Genomic DNA, 11116 nt, shown 5'->3' on the forward strand with positions numbered 1-11116 from the left:
TGTGTGTGTGTGTGTGTGTGTGTGTGTGTGTGTGTGTGTGTGTGTGTGTGTGTCGGCCAGAGGACAACATTGGTGTGTCCTGAGGAATGCTGTTCACATCTTTTGAAGCAGGATCTAGGTTCTGGTTGGGCTAGGTTGGCTGGCCAGTGAGACCCAGGGATCCTCTTGTTCCCAGCTCAGTAGCAAGCGGGATACAAGCGTGTGCTACTGTGCCCAGTGATTTTACACGAGCACTGGGGCTTAACCTTAGGTTGGCAAAAAAGGCAGCTCTTTCGCTAGTTAAACCATCCTTTAACCCCCAACCGTTGTTTTACTAGGACAAGAGGGTTAAAGCTATGATCTTTCTGAGGCAGCAATTTGGCCAGTAAAAATGTTAAGATTAAAGGCCAGCAAAGTGGTCAGTGAGTAAAGACACTTACCATCAGGCCTGATGACCTGAACCCATCCCCCGGGAAAGAGCTGACTCCACACACACACTGCCTTGGCACATTCACGTCTCCTCTCCTCCCCTCACAAAATGATAGCCCTTTAAAAGGGTAAGAGGCAAGAGTAGTGACTGAGACGACTGAGCAGTTAGGAGCACATGCTGCTCTCTCAGAACACCCAAGTTTGATTTTTAGCACCCACAGTGGCTGCTCAAGGGGGGTCTGATAGCTCTGGCCTCCTCAGGCACCTACACTCATACACACACGTGTATATAATTAAATCTCCTCACGAAGGGGCTAATGGTTAGAGGTTTATAGCTATTGACGGACATGTCCTGACAAGGGAGTAAGGAACCAGAGGCGTTTATGCCAGACAGACCTTTCTGGTGACCAGTTCTCTTGGTGACGCTTTACCTTGGTAGTTAAGAGCACCACTCCCACCCAGCACTAGAACAGATGGCTACTTCTTCAGCTAAGCCCTGACCGGCTTACTGGACCATGTCCGGGGGCTGTGGAAATAAGACAGACTTAGCTTTATTACAGTTAGTGTAGGCTAAGTATGTGTGAGGGGTCTCCTCTGTGAACCTCAAAAGCAATGGCTTTTTCTCTCCCCTTACCTACTCAGAGCTTATATAGTCTCACCATCAGTAGTGCTCTGTTTCAAGAAACCAAGCTCAAAGGTGACCAACCAGGAAAGGCAACATATGAAGCCAAGGCTCACATGGTCCATGAAATCCTGTTGCTCAAAACTTGGCATTAATAAGCAATCTTAGTTCTGAAGATTCAGTGGCCACCACTTCCTCTGCCCTGCATGCTTTATAGGTGTATCTTGTAGTCTTTACGACCCTGGGAAGTTAGTGTTTTCCTTTTTGCTGACCTGTGAAGTCTCTGTACTCGCACCATTTCTCTCTCCATTCAGCAGATAATGTTGAACTGTACCGAACTGATCCATCCAGAGGGGAATGTGCTAGAGTGCATGCCTAATGTGCATGGAGCTCTGGGGTTGAGATCTCTCGGGCAGCATAAAACCAAGTTCAGGGGTGCAAGGCCACAGTCCCAGCACTTGTGATGAGGCAGGGGGATCAGAAACTCAAAGCCATTCTTGGCTACATAGTGTGTTTGAAGCCAGCCTGGCCTCCATTGATACGCATTGATATTTCATAGCTTACGGCTACAGAAGTAGTTTGTGTTTAGTGCAGAGGCCCCCTTTGCTCACATATTTCCTACAGATATGTTCCAGGTAGCACAGTGCATGGTGGATGTGGCAACTAAAGCCATGGTCTTTGGCACAACTGCCCCAAGCTGCAGCACACCTCAGGCATTGTAGAGATGTGGCTTGGGCAAATCAGAATAAGGTCAGAAGTTTCTCGACCCGCATCTACCCCTAGGAACTTAGCTAAGGGCAGTCCCTCTCATTTCTGAACTACCTGTGTTTTCGGATAATTTCTGAGGGGACCTTTGGAGGTAGGGTAAGAATGGACATGTCATAGCCAGCCACACAGCCCAGTTGTGTAGTTGCTTCTTTTGTATCTAGTTTGGAGTGAGACGGGAGCTGTGGGCTCTTTTGAGCCGTCCTCGCCATTGTGATCGCCTGTCCTCCAATGCCTGCAGTTCCTTGTTGAGCAGCCATTGTCGAGCAGCTATTTTTATAATTTGGATTTCCTTGAGAGGTACTGGTAGGCTCAAGTCCTGGGTGAGCAGTTTGTGGCTTCAAACCAGGCTGTGAGAGGGTTTTGCAGGCTCCTTTATTTTATTTTAGTTTTACTTTTTTAATTTACCTTTATTTTATGTGCACTGGTGTTTTTGCCTGCATGTATGTCTATGTGAGAGTGTCAAATCTTGGAGTTATAGACAGTTGTGAGCTGCCATGTGGGTGCTGCGATTTGAACCCGGGTTCTCTGGAAGAGCAGAAGAGCAGTCAGTGTCCTTAACTGCTGAGCTATCCCTCCATTCCTGCAGGCTGGCTCTTGAACCCCTCTTATGATGAGTGTGTGTGTGCTTGAGGTTTCCAAGAAATGAGGTATGCTTGAAGACTCAGATCTGTCCTGAAGGTCAGGTCCTTCTGCTGTCTTACTTTAGAACAGTTCAAGTTTTCCTTTCCCCCTTATTCATGGAGTAAAGATGGCATGATTGAGCACCAGTGCTTATTGACTGCCTATCCTGCTGTAGATTATGGTGCGTGGCCAGAGCAAGTTCCCACAGTAGGCCAGAGAAGCATATGTTCTCTCTGGCTTCCAGATCAGAAAATTGGCTTAGAAGAGTCAAAAGGCTTGCTGAGGTCACTTGGTATGAAGATAAAAGGATTTGGCTCCTTCTCCATTCATTCAGTCAGTCAGTCCTGTGTCCAGTGCCTTCGACCAATCACGCCTAACCACTTGCCTATGGACAAGATAGTTCCTGCTTTTGAAGGAACTTGCAGTCTTATGACAGAAGGGTAGCAAGGAATTACAGTGGCTTAGCTGGTGTGCTGGGTCATGCCTGTCAGGACTGCTATAAATGCAAGGCCAGCCCCCAGTACTGATCACTTTATCTCAAGAAACCCAAACCAACAACAAACCTGAGGGGAATTTACAACTCGTGAACAGGGCCTATGCTAGCCAAAGGGGAGGAGCCAGGAGAGTGTCCTGATAGGAATGCTATCTCCCCGGGGATAACGGGGAGCCACTGGATGGATTATGTGAAATCATCCCCATAAGGGTCATGTGAACAACAGAATTTTTCATAGATTGTAGGTGGTGTTGTGTTTTACAGGAAGCTTTTTTCTGATGTGACTCTTTTGCAATGACTCTTTTTGTAATTTAAGATACAAAGATGGATTATAATCTCTACTGGCTCTGTCCTACCGGCAGGGCCCCTGGTAGTCTAGGATCCTGAAATGAACAGTCTCTTTCTTGAGACCTGAGCAAACGTGAGCTGTGAAGACTGCTACCTGAGTAGCTCAGAGCCTCTTCTCTTCTGCAGGTGTTACAGCACATGAAGGCCGTGCAGGCGGATCAGGAACGAGAGCGGCAGCGCCGGCTGGAAGTGGAGCGAGGTAGGTAGCCATCCTCATCGTCATCTTTGTCCTTACTCAGCCAGCAGCCTATGCTTCAGCAGAAGGATCTACAGGGGTGCTGAAGAGCAGGTGCTGGGCACAGGGTACCATGTACAGTGGCATTGCTGTTATCTGACGGCTTTCTCCATCCAGGCTTTTCCACAGGGCTCCACAGTCAACAAGCAGCTGCTTATCATGTCTGCTCTGAAGTGGCTCTCCTCTGATGGTAAAAAGGCACCTTCAATAGAGCTGGAGCCAGACATGTGGGTGCATACCTATAATCCTAGTATTGGGGAGGGACTGAAGCAGGAAGATCACTAAATTCAAGGATAGTCTGGACTACGAAACAAGACCTTCATCTCAGAAAACAAAAACCAAAATAAACAAAGACACAACCAATCAAAAACCCCAAATAAACCCCCACAAACAAAACAGATCACTAGAGCAGACCCATCTCCCCTTTTAAATCCCCCAGTAGGAAACCTTCCCTATAATAACCTCTGTCTTTGGAGTTTTCAAGCCTGAGGCAGGACAGATGTCCGTGGTTCTTTTTCCGGTTCTCTGTTAGCTAGACCTCTGACTCTTCCCCATCCTGTGGAACCACAGCACTTTCTGGCTTATCTTCACAGTTGTACTATCTCCACAGAGCTACCGTCTGCCTCTCAGCTCAGGATCTTTTTGAAATATAGATCAGAACATGCTTTAGTATGTTTAAAACTCTTTCTTGGCTTTCCATTGACTTTAGAATGGCATCCCAAGATAGTGAGGTGGCCAGCAAAGGCCACTGTGACTAAGGCCATTTTTAACACCCACATAAGCATGCCATTAAAATAGCCAAGTGTGCACTTTCCTTGGCAGTGCACAGACTATAACTTAGGTGTTGCTTTGCTTGGACACACTAACTACATTCCAGGACAGCTAGGACTATGCAGAGAGACCCTGTCTCAAAAACAAACCAAAACCAAAAAACTCAACTGTAACAGCAGTAACAAATCAGGACATGAAGTTGGGGTGAGGATTAAAAGGATCTGGGAGGAGTTAACAGGTGTTGGAGTGAATATGGTCAAAATGCTTTACATGAAATTCTCAAAGAATTAATAAAAAATGTTATTTATTTTTTGAGATGAGGTCTCATTTTTATGTAGCACTGGCTGGTACTTATTCTGTAGATGAGGCTGGCCTCAAACTCACAGAGATCTGCCTGCTTCTGTCTCTGGGATTAAAGTTATATGTCATCATGCCTGTCCTAAAAATATTATTTTTCTGAAGAAAGCAAACATAGGCTGGAGAGATGTCTCAGTAGTTGTGAGCACTGGCTGCCCTTCCCGAAGAGCTGAGTTCCATTCCCAGCACCCCGGTGGCTCATAACCATATGCTGCTCAGTTCCAGGGGATCCGACACCCTCTTTGACTTCCATAGGGATTGCATGTGCATGGTGCACAGACATACATGCAGACAGAACACTTAGACACATAGGCTAAAATTAACCTTTAAAAAAAGAAACAAACAAACAAACAAACATGTAATTCAGTCATTAGAACTTGCCTTGGGGGCTGGAAAAATGGTTCAGTGGTCAAGAGTATGCACCATTCCTCCAGAGAACAGGAGTTCAATTCCCAGCACACATGTCAGGTGACTCACAAACTCACAACCACCTGAAACGCTAGCTCAGAGACCAGAGCCTCTGTAGACATCCGCACTCATATGCACATACTTACACATAATTAGAAGAAAAAAACAAAAAACTTGCCCTGCCGTCTTGCTATCTTCCCTCTGCTTCTTGGCACACAGTAATCTTGACTGGCTGGCTGGTTTCTAAGCTGTGGTGGGAGACATGGCATATACAGTATTGACGGCAGGTAGTCCCTGAGCTTACCATGCCTGAGCTACACCTCTCCTTGCTATGTGCCTGGCTGCCATAGCAAGACAGCTGGCTCCTGCTTTGTCTAGTCCTTGCCAGCACAGGTCCCCAGAGGCCGGGTGTGGCCTGTTTTTGGCATTCTCTGTGCCCAGCTGGAACAGTGGTTGTTTTTGTGGGAAGCTACTGTTTCGATGGTGCTATTGTTTAGCTCTGTATGGATCCATGTAGGCTCTCAAGTCCTAAAAGGGCATTTAACCTCCATTTTATGGTATTCTGACTTTGGAAACATGTACTTCAGACTTTTAAATGACTAATTTGAAAATGTATTTTTAGAACCCAATAATTTGGAAGTTGGATGCTTCTTGTAAACACTCTTGAGCTGTAAAGTCAACCTGAGCAACTCTTGTGTTGAGTAGCTTCTCCCTGAGTTAAGCGGTGTGACTTTACAGAAGAATGCTACCCTGACGTGAGCTCACCTCGCCACCTTCCTTTCTTGTTCCGCGTTCCTCCCACAGAATCAGTGCCACCACTCTCTTTTCTTTGTAACTAAGTTCTTGGTGGCTCTGCCTTCTGTGCACCTTTGACCTTTTTGACGGAGAGGGGAGATGAGACCAGGCCGGTCTCAAGCTCCCAGGTTACTGCTCCCCTAACCTCAGCCTTCTATTGTTATTTACTCTGTGTACCCATAATACACGCATGGAGGTAAGAGGACCATCTATTGTGGCCATCTGTTCTCTCCTCTAGGGACCTAAGGATAAAACTCAGGTCATGAGGCTTGGTGGCACGCACCTTTCCCTACTGAGCCACCTTGCCAGCCCACCCATACCTTTCTTAGGTTCCCCTTGTATTACACCCATAGCTGGGAATTTCCTAATAAGACTTAGTAATCCCTGAGAGAAACTGATTTTTAAGGGAAACTTGGCTTAGGCTGGCCATCTACTCAACTGTGTAGCTGAGGGTGGCCTGGAACAGGTAATCCTTTGCCTCAGCTTTCTGAGTGTTGAGTACATTTTTCATACAGATTCTCCCTACGTAGCCCAATCTAGCCTCAAACTCACACTCTTAACATCTCTTCCACCCTGAGTGCTATGGTTATAGACTTGGATCCGCTTCAGTTTCTGGATGACCCATGGCATAAGGGAGAATCCACACCTTAATCATTCAGGCAGACAGGCTGCTGCACGTTGTGAGAGGAGTGATGTTTTCATATTATGTTATAGAGGCTGAGAAGAAGCGTGAGGCCAAGCAGCAAGCTAAGGAAGCAAAGGAGCGCGAGCTGCGGAAGCGGGAGAAGGCGGAGGAAAAGGAGCGCAGGCGAAAGGAGTATGATGCTCAGAAAGCTTCCAAGAAGGAGCAGGAGAAGAAGCCCAAGAAGGAAACGAATCAAGCCCCAAGTAAGTTTGTTTTTTGTTTTCAGGGTGCAATACAGGCGGGATGGTGATCTGTGTCCCTGTGCCTGCTCATCTTTGTCTTGAGCAAGTGACTTTAATGTCACCACTGCCTGTTTGTTGATGATGGGGTTATACTTCTGACAGCGGGTGAAGTGTAAGTGAGAAGACACTTACATAGTTCCTGCCTACATTGGGCATGATGGTATTTGAGAGATAGAGACAGGAAGATCAAAGAATTCAAGGCCAGCTTGGTCTATATAAGTTCCAGGACAGGGGGAGAGACATAGTAAGACCTTGTTTCGAAAACAAACAAAAATCAATCCCCCCTGCCTTTTTCTGCCTAAAAGTCTCAAAGATTTTCCTCATTTAAATGCAGTGTCGGGGGCGCTGGGTCGTGGTAGCACATACCTATAATCACAGCACTCAGGAGGTGGAGGCAGGCAGATCTCTGAGATCAAGGTCAGCCTAGCCTACAGAGAGTTCCAGGGTAGCCTGTCTCAAAAAAAACAAGCAAACAAAATTATAACAAAAAAGTAAATGCAATGTGGGAAGCTGGGTATGTTGACATGTTCCTAAGCTTGAAGTAGAGGCAGGAGGGTTCCAAGTTTGAGGCACGCTGGGCTGCAGTGAGAATCTGTCTCAAAAAGAAAAGAGGGAAATTACAGTGTGTTTGTCACAGAGGAGGGAGAGGGATCTGAGAAAGGGTCTTGAAGGGTAGCCCAGGCTGGCTTAGAGTTTCTGATCCCCCTGCCTGAGCCTCCAGAGTGTTGGGACTGCAGACATGAGCTACCACAACCAGCAGGTCTTTTTCTGTTTTTAGAGACTGGCATTTATTTTGCCAGAGACTGTGTATACATTTTCCCCGCTTTGGAGACAGCTGCCCAGACTGTCCTCAGACTTTCTGTGATGTTTCAGGCTCCAGAGTACTGGGATTAGACACCTGTGCTACCACACCTCATTTGTACATAGTATGTAATGGTGACATTTCTGATATTAGTGATTTGGACCCCATCTCCCTAAGTGGGTGGCAATCTATCCCTTTTGGACACCCCTGATAAGCACTTCTTGTGACTCTGAGGGCCCCAAATCATCTCCCTGTTACCAGAGAGAATGGAAGACCCTGGAGACTGAGCTACAGAAGACAAGCAGAATGAATCCATTTTCTTTCTTTCTTTTTTTACCTGAGACAAAGTTTCTCTGTGTAGCCTTAGCTGGCCTGGAACTCACTCTACTATAATCCAGGCTGGCCTCAACTCCCACCCACTCCTGCCTCTAGAGTGCTAGGACTAAATGCATGAGCCACCACACTCAGGTCGTGGCTTTATTTCTTGATCAGTGGAATCCCATCCCATCCAAGACCAACACGTGTGCTGACTATGCTTCTTATCACCACTGTGCCTCGGGCGGTGACAATGCCGACTTTGTGGAGGGCAGCTTCAGAGTTTCTCAAACTTTAGTATGTATTGACTTCTCAGAGCATCCTGTCAAAATACTGTGTGAGTAGGTAGGTCCAAGACTCTCCATTCCTAACATACTCCCAGAATCTGTCAGTGTGGCCAGTTCAAGGACAGTGCTGTAGTCCTTCGAGACCTTAGAGTTTCTGCCTCTGAATAGCGGGGATTTAGCTCTCATTTAGATGTTCCTGGAATGTCTGCTCAGGACTTGAGAAGGGCTCTGTATGGACTGTAGAGCTGCTCACCACAAATTGACTTCTTTTGTCCCTCCAGAATCTAAGTCTGGCTCTCGTCCTCGTAAGCCACCGCCCCGAAAACACACTCGCTCCTGGGCTGTGCTGAAGGTGTTGCTGCTGCTGCTGCTGCTGTGTGTGGCGGGAGGGCTGGTCGCATGCCGGCTGACAGGGCTGCAGCAGCAGCCCCTGTGCACCAGTGTGAACACCATCTACGACAACGCCGTCCAGGGCCTGCGTCATCACGAGATCCTCCAGTGGGTCCTGCAGACCGACTCCCAGCAGTGAGCTCATCCTCAGCACCGCTGCCTCCCAGCCTTGGAGCTTGGATTCCTATGGAATTGGGTTCTGCTGGACACAACCTCTTTTTAGCGTCAGACCTACCTGCCACCATCAAATGGCTGCTGATTGGTACTTGAGATCTCCCCTTTGTAGGACTTCTCTGTTCCTTGGTCAGGGCTCCCTGGTGGAATGAGGAGAAATGGAGAGGGGGGAGGAAGAGTTACCTGCATGCCTAAAGGAGTAGGCTTAGGGGCGGGGAGAGAGAAGACATAGGCTTTTCTAGTTATACAAAGCTGTGTAAGGCAAGGTTCCTTTCTACTAAATGGTCAGCTGTCACTACATTTATACTTTTGTATGTCACAAACCCTTTCTTTCATTCCTGCCGGGGTAACCAGGACAGATTGGGGGGCAGCGTGTTGGGGACTAGGGACGAGGAATACTTGGGTAAATCCAGCCTAAGCTGCAAGGGTGGAGTAGCATGTTTCCTTTAAGATCGCAGACTTCAAGCCTTTTAACAGTGTTCAGTGTCTGGCTGTGAACATAACTTCTCTGCCAGGGTGACACTTTGAGGCAGGAAAGGCTGTCTTTGACTTGCCTATAGAGTTCTAGCTATTCTAAGGCAGAACCCAGTTCTCACTCCAGTTTTCTTCCTTCATGTCATTTGGCCTCCTTTGTAATGCCTAAGTGGATGACCGCACACCAGAATTGTCTCAGCCAAAGTGAGTCTTTCATAATAGACAGTCATGCTACCCACAAACAGATCCCAGACCATCAGGGCCTGGGAAGCGCCTGTAGTTTCTTAAGTTTGCTTCAACTTAAATGGCTTCCACACAATGGCAGCAGGCCGGGCTCCTTGCCTCAGTTTAGAGCATAACTCCCTGCTGGCCTGGAAGCACGGAGGCAGGTCTCTGCAGAGCTGCACTAGGACAGCGCCATTGTATTCATTGCGATGAAATCCCTCAAAGGCAGCCTAGAAACGATGTCAAAGAAGCAGAGTTAGAGTAGATTCTGGACCTGTAACAGAAGGGAAGAACACTGGGAGTCAAAGGCAAACAGTCACATGATGGCGCTGCAGAGTACAGAACTAAACATCAGCACAAACCAGGGCAGCACTGCCTGCCTTCCTGCTGCTACAGAAAGCATCCCCTCAGCCCCCTTTCCTTGTTCACAACAGCTGGATGAAGGGATCAGAAACAACCATGTCTCGGTGCCTATTCGCTAAAAATTCCCAATCGCAAGCTCCTTGACTCTTCCCTAAGGGAGCAAGAACCTGTCATAGCTCAGACAGTGTAGCCCTAGTGGCCCATCTGGATAGGTCTGCCACTCATCTGTCCTGACACTGGAAGAAAGGCCTTTGTTTTCTCCTCCCCCCAGATAGTTCTGCCATGTAGGTCCACATCTTATTCAGAATCACTACACATTCCTTTAGTCTTCCTCCAAGCTCCAGAGCCATTGGTACAAATGCTTTATTGAGACAGAATACATAATACATATGGTGACATCATGAAGACAGAAGTCAGCCTAGTCATAGTCCCCTGGCTGGTTGAGGCAGCTCAGTGGCTGAGCCGAGGCAAGCCAACCTGCAGGCAAGAGTTCACTCTGACTTCGAGATTTGATGCTTATTCTTTGGATTTCTACAATTATTAAATCCGTGTCTGAGTGGTCTGCCTTCCTCCTTTGTGTTGTGAGGGTCAACTGGGGCAGAGTGGGATGGCCGGCTGGGGCATCTGGAGTGCTGGGAAAGAAGAGGTAAATGCGGCGGAAGTTCAGCCTTCTCTGTTCCCAGAGATGGAGACTGACTCGCTAGCTGTACCGAGATGCAGTTCTGGCCTCTCTGTGGTCAGGTGCCAAGGTTAGGGAAGCTTCCGTCCTGGTGCTGGGATGTCAGTCAACACTGTCTAAGATCAGATCCGGTTGCCCTGTGGTCATCTGAAGGTAGATCCGCCTGGATAGTTCTGGCCCAACACGGCGGGAGGTGGATGTCACACCTTCCCCACGTCGTACCTGTATGTCAGCCAGCAGATTCTGGCGTTCTTGCTCGGAGACACACCGCTGATAGGCCTGAAGTGAGAAATGGCCTCTTAATACCATACCACCCTTCCATGGCCACCCCTTGGATCAAGAGCCAGGATAGGATAGTAAGGTCAACTTGAGGCAGGAGAAGCTGTCCTTTCTTAGGCCAGCCAATCCGCACTGCTGACCCACATTCCTGGCCCCTCTAGGATGTTTGGAGAGCAAGGTCACAACAGCATACCTGCACCAGGAGCTGTGGTGAAGGATAGGCGTCTACAATAGCACTGGCCATTTCTGAGCTGACTCGGTTCAGCTGCTGAATCTGCCGCCTCCAGACCAGCGCAAGTCCCCTACCAGCTTGGTCCACTTTCAGCCCTCCAGCCCAGTCTTTCTCCAGATAGAAGGAAAAGCTGGTTTGATCCC

The 11116-nt window shown here is 48.0% G+C and overlaps 2 protein-coding genes across 2 annotated transcripts in view; one reads left to right on the top strand and one right to left on the bottom strand.

Annotated features, from left to right (window-relative positions):
- Lrrc59 (leucine rich repeat containing 59) overlaps window positions 1-10341 on the top strand; it is a 16935-nt gene extending 6594 nt beyond the window's left edge. The window contains exons 5-7 of the mRNA XM_055619903.1: window positions 3387-3459; window positions 6541-6714; window positions 8439-10341. Of these exons, the coding sequence (XP_055475878.1) occupies window positions 3387-3459; window positions 6541-6714; window positions 8439-8686 (495 nt within the window). The 3' untranslated portion in view covers window positions 8687-10341. The remainder of the gene's footprint in view (window positions 1-3386; window positions 3460-6540; window positions 6715-8438) is intronic.
- A 77-nt stretch (window positions 10342-10418) lies between these two features.
- Eme1 (essential meiotic structure-specific endonuclease 1) overlaps window positions 10419-11116 on the bottom strand; it is an 8512-nt gene continuing 7814 nt past the window's right edge. The window contains exons 8-9 of the mRNA XM_055619904.1: window positions 10935-11116; window positions 10419-10741 (exon numbers count right to left, since the gene is read on the bottom strand). The exon at window positions 10935-11116 is cut by the window's right edge and continues 14 nt beyond it. Of these exons, the coding sequence (XP_055475879.1) occupies window positions 10565-10741; window positions 10935-11116 (359 nt within the window). The 3' untranslated portion in view covers window positions 10419-10564. The remainder of the gene's footprint in view (window positions 10742-10934) is intronic.

This window comes from Psammomys obesus, unplaced genomic scaffold, assembly GCF_907164565.1.
Source record: "Psammomys obesus unplaced genomic scaffold, mPsaObe1.curated_primary_1811, whole genome shotgun sequence".
Lineage (NCBI taxonomy): Eukaryota > Metazoa > Chordata > Mammalia > Rodentia > Muridae > Psammomys > Psammomys obesus.